General features: G+C 43.4%; 1 protein-coding gene across 1 annotated transcript; it reads left to right on the top strand.

Annotated features, from left to right (window-relative positions):
* The first annotated feature begins 613 nt into the window (after window positions 1–613).
* On the top strand, window positions 614–3,829 carry KCNE4 (potassium voltage-gated channel subfamily E regulatory subunit 4). The gene is made up of 2 exons (XM_040567328.1): window positions 614–827; window positions 1,251–3,829. Exon 2 carries the CDS (start codon window positions 1,277–1,279, stop codon window positions 1,766–1,768), a length of 492 nt encoding a protein of 163 aa, XP_040423262.1. The 5' UTR covers window positions 614–827; window positions 1,251–1,276; the 3' UTR covers window positions 1,769–3,829.
* Window positions 3,830–20,763: the final 16,934 nt, after the last annotated feature.

Here is a 20,763-nt window from a genome sequence, read left to right as displayed (position 1 = left end):
AGGCAGGCTGTGAAAACGCTGCCTTCTACAAACGGAGGGAGGAGGGAGCTGCTACCTCGAGGAGCTCGCAGTTGCCCTCTGGAGGAGGCTGCATCTTCCCACTGATCATGTGAAGAACCAAAATGCCATCACTGCTGCTTTGATGCCTCAAGTGGGAGGGCACCAGCACCCCTCCATCCAGACCTCATTGCAGACCCAGCGACCTGTTCTTCGCAGCCCTGTACATCACTCAAAGTGGATCTGCAGCATGAGTTCGAAGTCACCACTTTGTTCTGTGCACATTTGGTGAAGCTTTTTCACCAGTCCCAGGCAAAGAAAATAACCTGTTTCCTCCCTTGTCTCCTCAGGGAAAACTGTGTGTATAGCAGGCATGTAAGTAACGTGACAGAAGCTACTATAAAACACAAATGCATATTTTCTATATTTTATGACAGACACAGGATAATGGCTTGCTGTTTTTTCCTGCTGCACAGCAGCTCCTGGGGCAGCAGGTCACACTTAGCAGTTGGGATGGCAGTGAAAGGAACAGATTCAGAAGGTAAAAGAGCTGGTGCTGAGCTGGTTAGGAAAGAGTAAAATCTGAATTCCCAACTCTTTTTCTTTTCACAGCTGTTAAGAGTTCAGTGGGTTGAACTGCAATCCTTCAAGTTCATCTGTTGACTCCAACACAAAACTATTATAAACTGTGCCTCTAAAACACGTGATGAAACATTTCTTGAGAGCTATTTATTCCAGCTGCAGCAGAGGAAAGTTTTCAGAGCACCCGGCATTTGGGAGAGGAAAGGTCTCTTGAGCTTTGCAAAGGGAGGAAGTATTTGCATACCGACGTAAGTTGCTTTTTGATTTTTTCCTGCACCATTCAGTAAAATAACACTTATAAGCTTTCTCCCCCTATGGAAACATGGTCAAATAGTACAAAACTATGTTTAAGTGCCTGGAAGACTCTTTCTATTTAGTTTTCTTTCTTCTTTATTTGTGTGGATTGGGGGATTTATACTTCAGAATATTACTTGCTATGGTTTAATATTAAATATCTTCTTTCCCTCTAATGTTCTCTTCGTCTGGGTAACAGTTCATTCAGTCACAATATTACTGCAGAGGTATGACAGACAGCAAGCTTCAATCAGGTGTGTCCTGCAAGCCTACAGTAACAAGTAATAAAGAATAGCTTGGGGGTATATTTCTTTAGATGTTTCCTTAAATCTTTGATCTGAAGTTTGATCTTTATATCCACACCAATTCTCCCTCAGGCTTTAGCTGTGGTAATACAGTTTCCATGCTGAAGATGGACCATGCAAACATGACCTCAGCCATGCTTAATGCCGAATCCCGCAACACAGAGAAGAACAACAGCAACGAGTATTTCTACATTCTGATCGTCATGTCTTTCTATGGGATCTTCCTGATAGGGATAATGCTGGGCTACATGAAATCCAAAAGAAAAGAGAAGAAGTCTAATTTGCTTCTGCTCTACAAAGATGAGGAGAGAGAATGGGGGGAAGTTGTGAAGCCTCTACCAACCATATCAGGGCTGAAGTCTGTCCAGATCCCCATGATGCTGAACATGCTGCAGGAGAGCATGGTGCCATCCCTGTCCTGTGCCATCTGCTCGATGGAAGGCAGCAGCGTGAGCTCCGAGTCCTCGTCCCCAGACGTGCACTTCACCATCCAGGAGGAAGTGCTGGATGCTGAGCTGGGGGAAGTGTCAGAAACACTCCTCAACGAGAGCAGCGAGGGCTCTGCAGAAAACATCCACAAGAACTCCTAGCACCTGCCGGGCTCCCTTGGTCAGCAGCCGAAGCATGAGTGGAGCTCCCACTAAGAACTTGTGGTTCAACTTTCCTGCTCTCCAGTAACTCTACCAGTATCTGTGCCCTGGGGCCCGAGGCTTTCCTGAAAGCTAGCAGGACAAGGAAGCAGTGGTACCAAGCTCCAAAATGTAACTTGCACATAATTGGGATGCTTAATGTTATTTTTTCCATTATTATTTCCTACCATAAGAGCTAAGAACAAGGAGGATATATATACATAGATATATATTTTCCAATGAGGTAACTATTCCTGGCATATCTCTGCATATTTCAGAATTCTGAAAATATCTGGGAAACGTTTAGAGAAGTTACCCTAGCACAAGAGCCTGACTGTAAAAGATGATGGTGATGCTCATTCACACAAAACTGTGATAGACTAGAATTAATTTTACTGTGTTTTTTTCCTATAACAAACTACACCCAACAGCAGATTTGTTCGATGGCCTCAAAGGCTGCAACTTTGTTGATGCTGGTGTTGAAGGAAGATTGATGCATGGCTGGAGGCTGACTTTAGGCACAGAAAGAATGAAAGAGGGGAACAAAAAAGCAAAGGAGACCCTGTATTTCCAGGAGGTTTGTAAAGCCTAGGTTCAGATCCATGCCACTACATCTGTCTTTGCTTAAGTTGTACCTGTGCTGGCTGGTTCATGTATGCCAACTTCTGCTGCAATCTACCTATTGACTCAGCTAATAGTAGGATATTTTTTTCTTTTGTATTTTTTAAAGACATGTACATTTGATCACCAAAGGCAAAGATCTGTAAGTTAAAAAAAAACAATCAAAAGATCTTTGTTACAAGGTGCAAGATCTAGAAAGGCTTGAACAAATGCTGCTCTTTTACATCCCTTGAAAAATGGGTGGAATTCAGAATAGAATTTAACCCAACAGGGGTGAAATTCTGGCCCCACTGAAGTCACCAGCAAAATCCTACTGCCTTCAGGGGACAGGCACAAGATTTTGTGTTTCTCTGTTGTAGTCATATTCTCCATCTGAGGTCAGTAAAACTGTACCCATTTACATCACTAAATAATCTGGCCTTTCTGCTCTATTTAAGCCAGTGTAGATAAACATTGCATTATATCTCTCTTTTTTTTTTTTTTCCATCTCGCATGTGACATATGCGTTTCTCTAAAGTCATTAGTAACTAGTTTTTAAAACTACCACAAACTTCCCCCCCTAATTTAATGGTACTGTGGTTTTGCAAATGCTCATGAACTTAGTTACTAAATTATTGCACTGTTAAAAGAAGTAATGTTAATATTGTAGCAATGTATGGTTATTTCAATCATACCTTATATTTTATAGTAACTTATTACTATGTTTGGATTAGTTCTGAAGCATGAGGGCTAAAGAGCCTGAATCTACAGTGTTGCATAGCAAAAATGCTTGCAAAATGTCTCCAGATATTTCCTCTGTTAAAATAGCTCTGTGATTTATCCACTGGCATTAGAGCTTGAGAGACAGCTTGAAAAATGAGTGCTGAAGAGCAGGAACAAGCTGAGGCGAGAGTCTGCTGTCTGCCTCCCGTTTCGTTTCAGAGGGAGAAAGGTGTTTGGCTGGAAGGGCTGATGCGATGTGATGCTGCCTGCAGAGGTGCCCCCAGGCAGCAGAACAAAGGCTCCATTGTGCTCAGAAGGGGCCTGATCCAGTTCAGCCTGAAGGCAGCCGGAGTTTTTCCATTGACTTCAGTGAACTTTGGATCAGACCATATAAAGCTTTTTGGTAGATTTACTCCAAAAGGGGCTGTTTTAAGTTTTGAAAGAAGCCAAATTCAGTTTGGCACTTTGCCTGGAATCACTTGAATCCTGAAACTTTCCAAACGAGACTGACATGTGTGAGTTGTCACATTTTCCATTGCTTTCTCCTTCATCCTCCTACTTTGGTATAGATGTATTTGTATCTGTAAAAACCTGATGTATATAATTCCTAACATTGAGTTGTATATAATTGTCTCACGTATTTAAAGTTTATTGTTTCTACTGGCACTAATTTTTATTTAAATAAAGAAACACATTTCCTGGAAAAGTGTCCGTGTTTGTTCACTATTTCAAATAGATTTCAAGAAACGCGACTGAGCAAAATCGCTACCGAGTCTTTTTCTTAGCCTCTTTTGAAAGGACTCCTTGTGTTTGGCAGCATTACAGCATTGCAGGATGGTCACAGGCTGAGCTGGGCACTCCTGTGCTACCCAGGCTCTGTGCTGGGCAAATTCCTTGCTCCCAGCTCCTGCTCATGTGCAGGCAGGGCTGCAGTGATGCTGAGTCCTCTTGGAGAGACCTGAGACCTGGGGCTACTGCCTAGCCACTGAAGAGGCTGGCAAAACTGACATTTTATTTATTTTTTGTACTGTAGCAAATTGTGTGGGATAGGGTCGAGGTTACTGCAAGTATCTGACATGGGTTGTTGTTCCCACTGACTTCCAGTACTTGGCCATGGTACGTAGCTGGCTTTGTCACAAGCTGTGACCATGGGTCTCACTGCTGCTCTGTCATTTCCAGCAGCAGGGACAGGGGAGGTTTCAGGATTCTGGCTCCCAACGAAGGGCAGAAGTGTTTAGAGGCAACTTTGCGCTTCCCTATCATCTCCTTCAAGCTGTGACAGTATGTGTGGGGTCACAGGCACTGGCTGAGACCTACTTGCATGGGGGGAATTTTAGATTGCTTCAAAAATCAGGTTGTTATAAGGTTATATCTGCTCACTTTCCCACAAAACCTGTTCCCTTGTGCTCTGCTCTCTTCACTCACTCCCTATAAAATCATTCTGGAGCCTGTTCAAAAGCTTCTGTGGATGTAAAGCTACCCATCAGCTATGTAAGCAGCAGTGTAATCTCCTGGGACATCCACGATGTCCTGGAAAAGCAGGTCAGTAATGTTGCATCTTCCACATGTACCCACGCGGCTCAGTGTTTCCATTGCCACAATAATGAATCAAACGATGTCTGACAGCACTGGAGATAAGAAGGAAAACCAAGAAAATGTAAATTACAGCTCCACTTTGTGGATCAAAAAGCTATGTTATTCTAGCAGCTTCTTGTGTTAAATTGAGCTGCTACAAAGGGAAACACTGTTTGCTTTGGGGTCTATTTATACCGAAGTGAGCTGGTAAGCATGAAATTGTGACCACCATGTCGTGGACTGCTATGGAGCTATCCTTGGCCTGTGGGGCTCAGAGAGTATACGTGATAGTTGGGCATGTATCCATTTACTAGGGCATTTCTCTTTGTCCAAATAAGTATTCTGACGGCACCAGGGGAAAGAAAAAAAAAAAAGAAAAAGCTTTAAAAGTTAATTTGCATGTGCAACTGAGTGTAATGATGTCTTGAAGACAGCCTGGTGTCCCAAGGCTATCAGGTCGTTAGTGCTCTGAAATAGAAGAATTGTTGCTAGCCTTGAAAAGCTATGGACAGAAAGACGAAAATTGCTCCCATTAAGCTTGTCTCAAAATCCGCTTGACTACTAAGGAGAAAAAGGTGGTAATAACCTTTTTTTTTTTTTTCCCTTTCTCAAAAATAATAGACATTTGCAGTGTGCTTCAGTAAGTTAAACCAGATTCACAGCTAATAGATCTTCTCTTGAAGGCAATGATAATTGATTGTAATTGAACTGAACTGGGATGGTTTTACTTTTACAAATGCACTTTCTTGAGAGAACACAGCAATTAGGCTCCCACTTCCTGGCAGTGCTGTGCCCCATACACTTGCTGGAATAGTTAACACACTTCTCCTTTGATAGACCAGGAAATGTTGGCCACATGTGGCACGCTCACATGGTTTAGTTCCAGGACCTACTGTAAATAAAAACGCTAGCTCTCAAGATCATCACTTTGGAATCTGTGACGGTAGCTGGCTGATTTACAGTCCCAAAACCCACCAGTGGATGCCATACAGCTGTGCCAGTGAGGTCATTCATTCAACAGCTCAAACCTGCTGAATAATTGAAGTGGAAATGCAGAACCTCTCCCTTCCCCGTGCACAAGGCCAGGGAAAGAGTTAAGCAGGGAGGGAAGGTTAACAAAGTGGAGAAGGCTTCACTTTCCCAGGGCTGGAGTGCAGGCCAGGAGCCTCATGTGTTTCAACTCAACTCCAAACCTCTCTCCCCAGCTTGGCCCTCTCACAGTGGGCTCCCCTGGATCTGTCTCTTTCTCAGACATGCACCCATACCTACCCAAATAATCAAATCAATTCTCACAGGGTTGGAAAGGAAGGAAGCAGATAAACTATTACTGTCATCTTCAAGTCCTGAGTGATTGAGGTTGGACAAGAGTAGGTGTATTGCTCAAGGAGACGGAGCACATAAGTCCCCAGATGTGAGTGAGTGTCAGTCACTTTTAACGCATCCATTTAATCTTGGAGAAGATTAAACCACCCACCTTTAATTTTCATCTCAGGATTTCCAAACCTCACAAAGGATGAAGATGGGCATTCTCACAGATGGCCAAAGTGGGTGCAGAGCAGTACACTCAATTGTGCCAGGTACCATTGTGCTAAAGCTGGACCAAGCTCTCCCATGGCTGTTGACTTGCTCTTGTGTTATAATCTTTTTGGACCTTGTTGTTCTAGTGGGAAGAGTATTTCTCCCTGAGTTCATGGTTGCATTTTAGATTTAGAATACATTTTTGGATCTGAGAAGAAAAAAAAATAACATTGTTTAAGCTATTGTTTTTTAAAACACTTATCATATTTGTCTCTGTGTATTTGGTTGATTTGATTTTGTAGTCTTTCCATTTTCACATGCCTCTGCAGTTCCTACTGCACACAGCCAAAATAGCTGCAAGATAAGCTTTTTTTCTGAGTATATTGACACTTCTGTATCCACCTCAACAAAAGCAAGAAAATGAAAAATAATACAAATAATACAAAATCAATGAGAACCACGAGCACCAGAGTTTTCCAGATGTTTTTGTTCGCTTGCTTGTTTGTTTTGGTTTGGTTTGTTGGGCTTTGGTAGGGTTTTAGTTTATATTAGGCCAGGTTAGACCGAGGCTTTTCGCTGTCCCAACAAGTGACTAAGAGAAGGAGGCTATGTGGTATATATTACAAGCTGCTTTCCCATCTCTCTTCCTGCGTAACCTGTTTAATTATCCTGTGATTCACCTGTTTATCAGATAATGCTACTTAAATTCCTGGCTGTGAGAATATGATGTGTTCGTGATAGACATGAAATGCCTGCGATTCTCAGATGAAAGAAATGATATAAATAAATAAATCTCACCACCTAGGAACAATTAACTTTTTTGCCCTCCTTAATACCATTAGATGCTAAAGTAACCACTGGCAACAAATGATGCTTGCTAGCATCTCTGACTGTCTGGAAGTGTGCAGCTCATCCCACTGGGCCTGCTTAGGTCAGCAGGAGCCATGGAGCAGGGCTTTTTCGCTTCACTGACATGACAGAAGAGGTGCCAGTGCACAGGACAGCAGCCTGAGATGTGAGAGACCAATTTCAGATCCCTCCCCTCCTCCAGGTTCACTGTGGTACTCTGAAAAATTGCTTGCTTTGGCTAATATTCTCCTTTATAAACTTTAAAGAAGAGCACCTCTTTGCTGCCTAAGGCTGATGTAAAATAACTGCATTGAGAATCTCAGGGTGCTGAGCTCTGACAGAAAGGGAGACAAGACAGATGACTTATTACTCTTTTCACTCAGAGAAGGAACCACAAAATACAAAGAACTTCCTCTGGCATGACCGCCAGCTGTTCAGCTGGGGCCAGCACTTGATGTCTCCATCCCCTCCAGCTTACCTCCAAATGCAAGCCTGCTCTAGTGCTGGTCCCCAGCCTAGCCCTCCCTGGGACAGCTGTGTCTCATCTCAGCAATGAAAATGTTAGCTGCACAGAGCAGGCAAGAGGATGTGAGACACGCAAGGTTCACAAGGGATTTTGAATTCCATCCTAGAGAATATACGAAAGACCAGTCTTTCCTTCTCTTCAGGAAGAAATGTAAACTGTGTGCCTCTAAGGATGGATATTCCCCTTCTCTCTCTCTCTCCTCAGAACACGATAACCTGATCAAGGTCTCCTGTAAAATGGAAGAGAGGGGAACAGTGAAAAAAACTGCTGCTTATTTTTTAATACGAGGTATGGAGCTACAGAGTAGCAGATAGATTATCTTTGAATTTTAGACAAGCCCCAGTGTTGTATCTTTCAAGACTTTAGTGGAGCATAATCTCATCCTTTTCCTTCCAGATATATAATACTACAAAACGAACCACTGCTATTGCCAATCCTGCTAGCAACAGCAGGCTAATGAGTGTCATTAACTGCTTTCCAGCCTGTTGGCATTGTGCTCCTGCTGTACAGGGAAGCAGGGAACACTCAACACTTATGGCAGCAGGGAGCGGTGCTGGCACTGCAAAAAGCCCAACGCGACCTGGATGCTTCTCCAGAAGTGACTTTCCACATGCAGACCCGCAAGAGAGAGCTGTGGGAAGTCTTGGGTTGTACACACGTGCTGTGCGTATGTGTTAATTTTTATCAGCTGCATAGCATTTTACACTAGAGGATGCTGATGATGACCTTTATATTTCTGTTGACTTTGGTTAAATGGGTGAGTGTTATCTAAGAAATGACAGTGAGGCTCATGGGTGATGTGATGGTAGCACCTACCCATATTTACTGAGGAAGTGCTCATCCTGCTTTCGCCAAAGGAACAACAGCAACAGCTCTGTCAAGTTCTCTCACTTGGGGTCAAGCTGATGAGTGTTAAACATAATTAACTTCAGTCACATCTAATTAACTACTCTATGGCCAGGACGTGTACCTCGAATTTCCACTGTGTTTTTTTTGTCTGATATTCATTAAGCTGTTATAAATCAATGTGAATGAAAGATTGGATGAAAAGGATTGAGCAACCTGTCTCTGTGGAAAGTCATTGCTGGTGAGATGAAAATGGCTGCTGACACAACTCAGCATCAGCAATGGTCATTGTGCTGCAGTGGCAAACAAAAACATTGCTTTTGAGCTGGCTGCTCAAGGTTTTTACTGCTTCAGGTGGGCTAAAGGTGCTATATTTTGTGTTTGGGTGAATATTTACAGTTATGCATTACTACTGTATTAAGGCTCATGGAGGGCATTCAAAATATCATATCTTGTTAGTGAAAAGACTATTTTTTTCAAAGTTTCTCTTCCATGACCTTTTGTTTGTCTCATGAAGCACTATTATCAGTAAAAAACAAGAACATAATGTTCATGTAGAATAGGCAGATTAAAAGTGCAAGATTAAAAGCATCCTGTATAGGAATATTTGTGAGATATATGCGTGCCAGGGAAGGATCACAGACATAGGAATTTGGAGGAAAACTACCAGACTCCTTTTGTCCTTGTATTTATGTCTAGACAGAAAGTGATTTTTCCCTCATTCTCTGTTGAGAATTGTGCCAGTTTGAACTGGGAAAGTCCAATAAAAGGAATTCTGTCTGTATGCTCCTGATGTACCTGTTGTTTTCCTCTCACTACCATTTTTCTGTAAGGTTGTAGCCCAGGGAATTATTTTTTTTTTTCCAGCCCTATCCCTATCTTCTTTTTCTTTTTTGTATAGAAGACAGCTTAAGGCAGTCAAGTCAGGTTGAACATGACTTTTTCTATTCCTTGGCACTTCTAATGCTGACTGCTACCACCTCTTTTGAGTGGCGCGGTACGTGCTTTCCTAACATCTACATGCAATTCACACGCTGACATATGGTTAACATCAATTTTATAGGGCCCTGGAAGCACAAGTGATTGTGTTAACTTTTCCCGTTATAAAGTGGGGCCCAGAATTTGTTACTTCTACTGTGGGTCACCAGTTCAAATGCAAACCCAGGACAAGACTAGCCAAGCTTGATGTGGGGATTTATTGGTTTTTGCAACACTGTCTCTGTGAGATCGGTACCCTCAGCACACCGAAAGGAAGCAGTTTGAAGATAAAGAGGAGGCATTTTATGCTTCAGTCTGCAAAAGCAGCAGCAAGCATGTGAATTGGGCAATGTGAGTTAGGTAGTGAAATCACTGACCTCCATGCCAGGTCTGGTGGACTGGCAGAGTTGTGATGAGCACTGACTGTCCTCAGCTGGTATCTGCTCACCAAGGCACAGTCCCAGCTACTACTGCTCACAAAAGGCTCCCCGGCTCCTGAGCTCTGAATGTTGCCCCTGTGCCATCAGGGTGGCAACTTCATGCAGCAAATGACCAGTCCCTTCTTTTCACTGACTCTGATTTTGGAGAGGTGGACTTTGTTCTCATGAATGTTACCTGCAAAGTGGCATTACAGTTCAGGGAGGTCAGGGGCAGGCTCCGGGTAGTATTTAGGGAAGATAGCCCTGCATGCCCCTCAAACCCAAGCCAGGAAGTTGTCTTTTAAAAACAATGCCACTCCCTTTCACTTTTTTTGTTGTTCCCTCTGAGCTCTGGAAACATGCACTTTATTGCTACACAGCAACTTCCCTGAACTCTATCTGGGAGATTAATGGTTTATTGAAGAACAGGCAGGATTTAGATTGTCATCAAGAGACTCATAAAAGTAAGCATGTAAAAAGTGTTATGGAAACTGAGCGTGGCCCCTTGGAGTTTTCAAGGATGGAAGCTGGACTGTACGCATGCCCTGCATCCAGCTCCTGCACCCCTTTGCTGGGGCACACGTGGAACAGCAGTGGGAGTCATTATTTGTCCTGGAAATTAATGGGTCCCTTGTGATGTCATTTGCTTTAAATGCACCTTTGCACACAGGCTGATTTTTTTTCCAGGCTAGCTGCTGATTTGTGTGTGTGCGTCATACGTCACTGGGAGCACATTAATGGCAGTCAGGAACATTTCTTTTGGAATCCTCACAGATATCCCTAGTGATCCAATTTGAAGCACTGCCTGGAAAATGATTAACTCCTCTCTTTGGTCTATAAGGGATAGGATTACACAAATCTGCTCCGCTGCTTCGGGCCACAGCCAACTCATTCCTGTAGACATCCTCATGTTCTCTTCCAGAGACCCGTGCTTTTAAGGAGTCTTGCACGTAAGCTATTGTTGCATCTGAAGGCCAAACTGTTCCATTTAAACCCTAGTCTATAAAAGTCACTGTGCTACAAAGCCCTAGGGAAAGACTGGGTTGCAAGCAGCCAGCAAGACAGTGAAAACAGCACCATGCTCTAACGTCAGCTACCCACATTAGCCTTGTTTCCCTCTTCTCCTGATCTTTCCACGTTATTGGTGACATTATTTGTGTGTGTGTGTGTAAATAATAACTTCACATATACCCGAAGTGTTGTGAGATTAAGCATGCAGGAACTGGCTTATTTTGCAAGTGCACAGTTGCTGTTGCTGCTCCCCTAATTTTGAAGATTGCCTGAAATTCACTATTTCCCCATGCAGTCGCTGGACGTGCGTGTTAAAGCACAATGGGATGAGTTGGAGAACGCATGCTGAGTTGTAAAGTCACGGCTAACATGTTTAGGAAGCAGTTTCTTTGGTTAAAGGTTTAAAATAGAAGCTTTGAAGACTTGTTAGGACAGCTCATCCTTGCACACGTAACCGCTTGCCCCAATTCCTTCCGTCTAGCGTCTTCCAGCCCTGTACTCTGGTTTCCATGGAGTCCCCTGTCCTCCCCAGAACTACCTGCGTTTCATAGGTCTCTTCTTGTATAGAATAGTAGAAATAAAATTAAAGTAGTAAAACAAATCCTAATTTGTTAGCTTTGTATACTTGTCAACTTGATAAATGTGGGGTTTGTTCTTGGCTTGTCTTGCTGGAGGGTATCTCCTACGAACTGCTGAGTGTTTTGCCAGCTGTTAGGGTGCTCTGCAACATGGCGTGATCCTTAGTCACTCATGTTTCCTCTCTCACACATGCTTTTCCCTGCCTGCAGTCACAGACTTCCCCAAAGGGTGGTTAATGCCATAACTTGTTTTAGTGTGCCTTTCACAGACACTTTTTTTTCCCCTTCAATTTTCTTCCTGCTTTGCCCTGGTTCAGTGGTGCCACACCAACACCGTGGCCCTTCCCCGTGCAGGGCAGGCAGGGGGCTCTTGGGGCACCCCAGCACCCCTTCTGACCCCAACAGGGGTTAACCTGTTGGGAATTAAAACTTAGCTATTGCAGAAATAGGGCAGACATGTCCTGGCCTTCTGGTTGTCCTCACATGGTGTTTCCATGTGGCCTTCCAGCCATTTTCCTTATAGGCATGGAGCAACTGGAAGTTATTGGAAAGCGTTCTCTTAATTATGCCACTGAACTTCCAGAAGAAACTATAAGGTGATTAAAAACAAACAAACAAACAAAAAAACATGAAATGAGAATTACTGCGTGTGGGCAAGGTGCAGCTTGGTGCAGGGCTGCGAGTGCTGCACAGGCCTCACAGTGCTAATGGGGCCTACGAGGGAGGTTTCCACTGGGGGGCTGTTCCAGTGGGATTTTGGGCCCAGGACATCCCAATGCCTCCACCTAAGGTCTTTTGCACTGAGGGGGCCTATGTATGGTGGCAGGCTGGTTGTGGCAGTGGCTGCCTCCGCGGGCGGCTGAGGGGAAGGTCCTGCTGGGCCGGGCCAGCATGGCCTGGTGGGTGCCAGGCAGGCCCTTAACTATCAGGCTCACAAGAGCAATACGCTTGTGATTTTCTTCATAATTGCACCTCTTGGGTGGCACTGCTCTCAGCTTTACGCTTTTTAATGCCCCCTGAGGCATGTTATTACTCCCCAGCAACCGTGGCATGGTACACTTTATTGCTTAATTACGTATCCCCTGTCTGAGTAAAGTCTCCAGTTGCTAGGCTTGTCAAGCCCTATTTAACTGATAATATTTGCCTTCCAGCTCTGAAAAGCCTGGTGAAAGATGCACTGAGTGCATCCAATGGATGTTTTATCATTGCTGTGTCTTTAATGCAAATAGCTCTGATGTCTACTTGTACTTTACAAAGCTTATTTTTGTAGGATAAAAAACAATATGGGGATGCTTAGCCAACACTTCTCCCTCTTCTCCATGTTGTACTGCCTGTTGGCCATGTCCATGGAGGTGGAGAAGAGACATGGATGGTTTGTGGTAGAGATCATAGCTATGACCTCAAGCACGTGGCAATTGAAAGCCGTTCTTTCCCACAGGCTGAAGTCTCCTTCAACTTTGCCTTGTTGATATTTGTGAACCTCTAATTAGGTGCCCTTTCATTTTGCTTTGTGTCTGAGGATGATACCATGTCATCCTCTATTCTCAGGAGTTTTAATATTTCCAGTGACTTATGAAAAGGGCAATTCTGTCAGGCATTTTGTGACCTTTAATTTGGGAGAATGTTGTTCTTGAGGATGACTGTGGTCATTCTGTCTGCTGTGTTACTTGCAGTGGTAAGTTTGCAATGATGGTCACTCTAGAAAACCAAATGACAGCTTTATAAGTGTGGACTAATGAATCCCAAAGTGAGTTCCTTTCTATCTAAGCTGTATAAAAATAAAACTTTATCTTCTTATGTGTGCTGATGATTAAATGCATACAGAGAGGTACTCCATATCAGCCAAATGGCCTGCAAAGCAAGGAAAAAAAACTGGCGAATAAGAAGTTTGGGAAAATGGTATTTAGGTCATCCTGGAACTATTTATGAATTCAGGTCAAATTCTCTAACCAGTTACTCCTGGGATTTATTTTTGTCTTAACAGTCATTGTTCCCTTTTACTTAGCTCAGGGGATAATGCATTTGGCCAGAAACTGGGAATCCCTGAGTCAATTCCAATCTGTGGTTGGGTGGAGCTGGATAATCCAATTCCACTGAATTAACAGTGCTTTTGAGTTTCTTAGGAGGAAAGGGCAGTACACTCGCAATTTCTCCCATTGGACCTATGTCCTTACAGTATAGACTATGTTTTTCCTGAGCCAGAGAACAAAATATGACAAATACTCTCTAGCCCAGTGGTTAGCAAATACATATAGGCAACAATATATTGGATTTTAATTCCTGCTCCAATGACTGTAACTTGTATAAAGTTGCACACTAGCATCAAGACGCTCATCTTTTTTTTTTATCTTATCTGATATGAGATGTAGATACCTTCAGGACTTGATAGAAATCAGCCTGCATCTATTGCTTCTTGGGTGTAATCAGGAAGTCACATATCCTATCCTTTCTTTTCTTTCGCTGTTTACGAGAAGCAAATGTTTTACTGAAGCAGCTGTGTTTCAAGTCAAAGCCATTTTGGTTTTGCTTACTTTTGAGGAAACGCCAACTTATTTAAACTTTGTAAATCATCTTTTTAACTAAAAGCAGTTACTGTCATGAATCTGTCAAGGTGAGGCTTCATTTTCTAGCTCCTAAAGGAAGGGATAAAAAAAGCTGCTCTCATCTTACAGAACTTGCAGTCTAGGAGAGGAGATGTGGTAAACAGAGAGATTGGGACAGCATGATCTGGTTATGTGGTTTGGGTGACAAGGGTCACGTTGGCCATGGACTGTAGGTAGGTCTTAATCATGTGGCAACTCTGTCAATATTTAAAAACAATTTGAAGACAATAATTGGATCTCACTCATTGCTTTAATGTGCTTGTTAAAGGTGCTGCTAGCTACAAGATTTTCTAGTGCAAGCATAAGGGAAATATTCATCTCATTGACAGAAAGAGCCATGTGACCTCTCCTGCTCCTCTTGGTCTGTCCTGTGTATAGAAGAAAAGGTGGAGCTAGGCTGACATTTATTTTTCCAAGAAGAAACCAGCCTCTCTTTAAATCGTTCTTTGGGTTTTTCCATCCAATTTATAAATGACATGTTATTTTACTGCACCCTTAACTGGAAACAGACCTAAGAGTTTTGATGAGAACACATTTTGTCTTTTTCTTAGTAGCTGCTAGCACTGAGTAAGGTGCAGTGGACAGAATGTCAGAGAAAAATCCTATGAAACATCAACTATTAAACTTAGGCTTTTGGGCCAGTTTGGGAAAGAGAGATTGGCCTCAGCAATTTTGCTCAATTCTCTTACAGGTCTACTTTTAGTGGGAAAAATAAAAATTCTTTCAGGAAAGTCAGGAAGGATGAAAATACAGGACATAACGTATAAGAAGGCTTGAATTTCAGAAGCGGGGAGAAATGTGAGAGAAATAGTTAGGAAAGCTCTCATTTTATAACATGCTGCTTTGTTTTGAGGTCTCCTACACAAGTGCTGACCCCTTCTAGCTTGTGGAATCTGAAGTGATCAGGACAGGGGCCTTCTTGGTTTGGACATCTTGGGGTGAGACTTAGAAATATCTCAGTCTTTCATCAAGTCAAGTATGATCACTAGAGAAACTGGGAAGCTGAATCAGAGCCAACAGACAGCCTCCAGTTTAAACAAACAGCCTCCTGCTCTCTCCTTCACAGTTAAGAACAGAAAGTTGTCTGTATGTGTCAGGAGTAATATCGTTTTATCCCCACTGCATACAGTGTGACACATCTGTACCAGACATAAAAGAAAAGTGAAACAGTTCATTAAGCTACTAAGATGGCCCAGAGCTCATCGGTTTGGGTATTTTGCATATGAACATCTTAAAGGGAACTATTACACAGTTTTTACCTTAGTGGAAGTAGCAGGTGCCTAGCCATTCTGTATGCACATGGTTGTCTGCCTGAATTTCACCTAGCAATTGATGTTTACTATTTGCTACCTCAGATCTGTTTCAAGTTGATGCCCAGCCATTGAACTATCCCTGTGTATGTTAGGAGGTGTTGATATTTGAAGGGAAACATGTAATGTACTGGCTTTGCATCTGTAAATGAATGTGTGACTTGCTTTAGTTGCTAGTTGACAGAGGTTGTGGGAGCCAGGATAATCAGCAGTTCCTGGATTTCTCTGTAAACAAACATAGGCAAGAGAAAAACAGCAGCTTGCATGGGAGACATTTTCTTAAATTTAGTGAGCAAAACCACAGGATTTGTTGCATGAGCTGCCCGGCCACTGACAGGCCCTGATCCTGTGGCACTACAGAAGTGTGGAAGTTCACTAAATGCATTTACCTGCTGCACAGCCGATGTTCCTGCCTGCCTAAAAGTACACACAAGTCATTGACATCTGCATCGCTAGTCAAAGGACAATTTTAAGGAGAATCTGTCTCAACAGAAGCACTGAGACGTACAGCTCAGAGACAGTACTAGCAAATGAGATCTTTTTACTTCCCAGAGGCCACAAGTGCTTTTCTCCCTTCAGGGCCTCCAGGGCAATAATCACTTTTAATCTCCCCAGCCTGCCTCTCCTGGGGCCTCCTCCACCCCTGCCCATGGCTCAGGGGCTACCTCCTGCCCAGGTTGGGGCCACCAGTCCCTGTGCAGCTGCAGGCTGAGCTCCCTGTGCTCTGTTCTGGGCTTTGCACAGCCAGAACCAGCTGTGAGGACCATGTCCCTGTGGTGTGCTCAGGGACTGATGGCCCCAACCCAGGCTGCGATGAAGCTCCTGGGCCTTGGACACGGGTGTGGGTGAGGCCCCAGGTGTGCCTGGTCAGGGCCAGTTAGGGCCAGTTAAGGCCCTGAGGCCTTCTCCCATAATTTTCCTCCTTGTTCTCAGAAGACGGAAGGGAGGGAGGGAGGGAGGCATTTTCAGTGTGGCTTCTATAGCTGGAAGGTATGTTTTTGGTTCTTTCTCATGTCTTTTGTTTGCAAAGTTTTCTGCCTCTTTGTGGAGTGGAATATCCCATTGCGCTAAGAAAGCAGTCAGGCTCTTCCGCTCAAGGAATTTGTTAGTGTTGTGAGGTGTATTACAGTATCTTAGAAGGTAAAAATGCACCTCTGTTTAACAAGAACTTTGCAGATCCCCAGGACTGCTGAGCTTTAGGGATAATTGTCTGTAGATGTTTGTGATGCATCAGGAAAATGTGCCTTCCATCTTGTGAGCTGCTTAGAGAGGATCAAGTCAGGGAGCCCAAAGAGATTGCGGAACTCGAATTTTGCTGCTGACTTCTCTGGGGTGGCTGAGAAGTTTCTAGTGTTTTGCATAGCAAGGCAATTTGTGCTGCAGAAAAGCTGTGCTATGAGTCACCATGTTCAAACACTGTATTCAGCCGTTCATCCCACATTTTTGCTGGGTGACCTATGGATCCGTGTGTGGGCGTGTTATGTGGTGTGTATCCCCAGCTGTGCCCGGTTCACAGAGGATGTGTGCATATGGGATGCATTTGCTTGAGAGCCTGGTGTTTTAGCAAGAAGAACTCATACTTTTGTGCTTTGGAGGTCAGTGTTTCAGTCGTTGGTTGAGCCAAAATGTCCCATGATGGTGGACTTAGAGCTCTGAGGTTTGCTTCAGATGAGTAGTGAAGTGCAGGGCAAGGGGGAGCAGGAGGCAGACTTGTAGATGCCACAACGGGCTCAATAAACCCTGCTGCCACAACTGGCTCTACGCTGAGTCCAGTTTCAAGAAATCTAGGATAAACTTTTTTCTTCTTTCTTTTTTTTTTTTTTTTTTCTTTTCTGGAAAGCTAGAAAGATGTGCAAACTTACTGATTGTAAGTCTCTTTAGCTAATAACCCCTGCTATCATCACTTAACCTAGAGAGAGGCTTTGCATATAAGTATTTCAATAATCTAAATGTACATTACAAGTTCTAAGAAGAAAATGTAGCGAAAGATTTTAAAATCTTTCACGTTCTTCAGTAAACTTGGCTTATGCGTGTTTGTACACCCTTCTACGTCTATGTATGGTCATACAGTTCAGGAACAAAACCTCTGTTTTTAGCAGGAAAGATTGTGCCAAAAACCTGGAGGGTGATTTGAGAACAAAGGGGGTTAAGTGAGGTGTACTGCTTTGTTCTGATATTTCATGTGGAACATAAATGTCTCTGTGAGAATGGTAGAATGTGGCAGAGTACAACTTTTTGGGGTCTCTGGTATATATTGCCTTTGGAGGTGTTGAAAGTAAGTCTTCTGTAATACAGACAGCTGAGACACCAAGACATAGCAAACTGAAGGTGGAAAGAATGCATAGGTTTATTTTCAATGACCCATTCTTTGAAAGCCACGGTATATTAATGGGCCCTTTCCATTGCTTTGCTTCCCAGGCTTTCGTGTTGCTTGCTATCTCAGCAGCAGACTAGAGGGAGAAATTGCAGCCATCATCAGTGGATTGGCCTTTGGGCACTGGTTTTCTAATATTGCTGGAGATGTATGAAGAGTTCCCTGAAAACTGCTGCCAGAGCATAATTAATACCTGGGGATCTGCCTGTGAAAAGCAATGTGTAGGCAGAGACCAAGTCTTAGGATCTATTGAATTACTGGCAAAAGATGCTCAAGGAAATGTGAAAACGCACTAAAAATTTCCCATATCTATTTTTCATTTAAGTCATGACGATGGCAATTATGTTCAAAGTTCACATTGTCTTGCTTTCTATTTGTTGTTTGTGTTGCCATAACACTGGAGCAGTATGTGGAGGTAAATGGAAAAGGATATATTGCTATTGCTGATGGGAGCACGCACGGTGCCACCGCGTTCCCTCCAGTTCTTGCATGCAGGAGAGCCATGGCTTTGTGTAGGTGTAAGCTGGCATCAAGGTGTGCCAGAGACAATTTGGTGGCACTGGCTGGCACTGTTGCAGTCTCTCCTTTCCTTGCCTCTTTTGTTGTGCAACAGCACAACAGCCCTGGTGGTATTTTGTCCCTGTCTGAAGCAGGCGCTGTCACCAGCACGTTGCAGTCTGGTTAACTGTGCTCCTACTGGCTTGTATTTGCAACTTTTCCCCTTGTTTTCAGGCACTGCATGTTTTTGGGGAACAATAATCACAAATGAAAGCCCACTTTGCTAGGGGCATGTTCCCTGTTTTTATTCTTGTAATCAGATTTTTGTTAAGGTTTGAAGTTGTTAAACTGACCTCTGATCACATGCGGTCTCTGGCTGAGAAAGACGCTGAACAAGAAATGTCAGGATGCTGAGGGACTACTCTGGGCAGGCGTTACTCTGTGCTTCCCCTGCTTTTATTCTATTCCTTGCGCATCCATTGTAGGGTATTCTTGGAGATACTGTGCTACACAGCTTTTTTGGTCAAATCAAATAATAACCGTTCTTATCATCTTAAGCTCTGCAGACATAGCTTATCTGTGGGGAAAAAACTACTTACACAGAGAAAGCTTATTTAAAATACTTAAAATAGTGGATCAAAATATTGTATTACTGATGTTGTAAGCGGCTAAAATTTCTTGGATAATCACATTATGGTATTAGACTTGCATTTTAACGGAATTACTCTCTGCCGGTGCAGTCTGCATCCTTCTATTCAGCAAAAGTGGAAGGGAACATTTATCTTCCTGCTATACCTCTAAGCTGAGCAGAACTTGGTGGCTGAAATTTTTGAGTTGATATGCTAGCTGCTTGGTGTGTCCCAGCACCACTGCAAGCTGTGGAACACTGGGGTCCTCTCAGAAAGCTCTCAGGTGAGCAGAGGGGTTGAATTCAGAGAGCTGTGGTTGGGCCCCCCCAGCAGTTTATTGTTCTGTGGATATAAAAGGTGCAATGCAGACAGGACAGCTGACTGCCCTGTGTAACCACAAAGAAGGATCTGGGAAGGGCTGCTCGAAGTGGTATTCACTAATGGTAGCCTCAGGTTTATGCCATAGGTCCCTGGTGTACAGGTTTAGTACTCCTAAATTGTCCTAATGCCAGTGCTTATGAAATTGCTCCGCTCATGTGCAGCAATCCTGAAGAATCCAATTTGCTGGGCCTGTTGAGAGCAGTGCTGGTTGTTACGTGGGTCTGACAAAGACCACATTTCCCTCTTCTTGTGGGATGGGATCACTGCACACAAGTAGCAAAGCAGGCTTTTTAGATGTTTGGTGCTTGTGGAGAGCAATCGGGCTGGCTGTGCACAGTGAAAGGAACCTTTCTGACCCATTGGGTACATGACTATGGATGCAAGGACCCCACATGCTTTTATAATGTCTCTCATATTCTCTATCAGTAAGTGGGACTGAGTCCAGATCCTTGAGATACAAGGATGATGTTGAGAGTGATTTTCTTTCAGTTTCCCAGCTATTCACCTTCTCCAGTGTTAGGGAGCACTAACATCTGCTTTCTTCAGCTACTGAGTATTGAACATAGCTTAGACCTACCAGGTCTTAAAGATGTAGTTCTGAAATTAAAATTCTGTTTCAATCCCAAAGCATCCTAAGTCTGAATTCCAGTCTGTTCAAGCTCCTTACACTTCTATCATTTCTACACTCTTCGGGAAATCCTTTGGTTTATTTAATTCTTGATAATGACCCACATGGCCTGATTATGCAGTCACATCATAGACAACATTTCCATGGATGTATAGAATTTGTCCCACTAACCTGCATTGCGTGATTTGTGTATCCTGAGACAAAGCTGCACTTCTGTTGTATTTCATTGCTATATTTTAAAAGGTTCTTGTAACTTAACGTCTACCTGACTTTTTCTTGATTGAGCAGAAAGTCTGAGCAAAAACAATAACAAAAAAACAACCAGTAGCTTTATCTTTCAGTGTGGACAAGGAGAGTGTGTTAATAGGCAGCAGCGTCTCTGCATCTTCTTTCCTTGGTATGGATGCTGCTTTTAGGATTCCTAGTTCCTGCTGCCTCTTTAAAATTGTCTCTGCTGGTTGTTGTGTTTTTTTTTTCTTTGATTATATGATGACTTAGGGACTTGATTAAATGTCCAAAGAGAAACTAAAGACCATTCAAGTCGGTCAAGACTGGATTTGTAGGTGTTTATATGCCTTAGTTCAACAGGAATTAAGCACACTAACAATTTGAAGGTCTGAATGTTAGTGCTAGTGAAAGGAGCCGGCTGATGCTTTTTATATCTCCAGGTTGGAATAGAAAGGCATTCTGCATTTTCCCTGGCTCACTCTGTTCCTGGCCTGACTGCCGATTTCCCGTGGGAGCAGTAGAGAAATGCGCTGTGCAAGCAAGGGGAGCTCACGGTGCTGAGAGAGCAAGCAGCTCACCAGTTCACGGCAAAGCAGTCCCAGAAGAGCTGCGGGGTGGCAGCAGTTCAGGTTGTTGGAGTGCCTGGAGCTTTGAACGTGAGCCGTCTGCTCTCGAGGCCTGG

This window comes from Cygnus olor, chromosome 9, assembly GCF_009769625.2.
Source record: "Cygnus olor isolate bCygOlo1 chromosome 9, bCygOlo1.pri.v2, whole genome shotgun sequence".
Taxonomy (NCBI): Eukaryota; Metazoa; Chordata; class Aves; order Anseriformes; family Anatidae; genus Cygnus; species Cygnus olor.
Note: the sequence above shows the minus strand (reverse complement) of the source record. Positions and strands in the feature narration are given on the sequence as shown.

What these genes read in the sequence shown, in the direction of transcription:
- KCNE4 (XM_040567328.1), top strand. Translation starts at nt 1,277, where the DNA reads ATGCTGAAGATGGACCATGCAAACATGACCTCAGCCATGCTTAATGCC.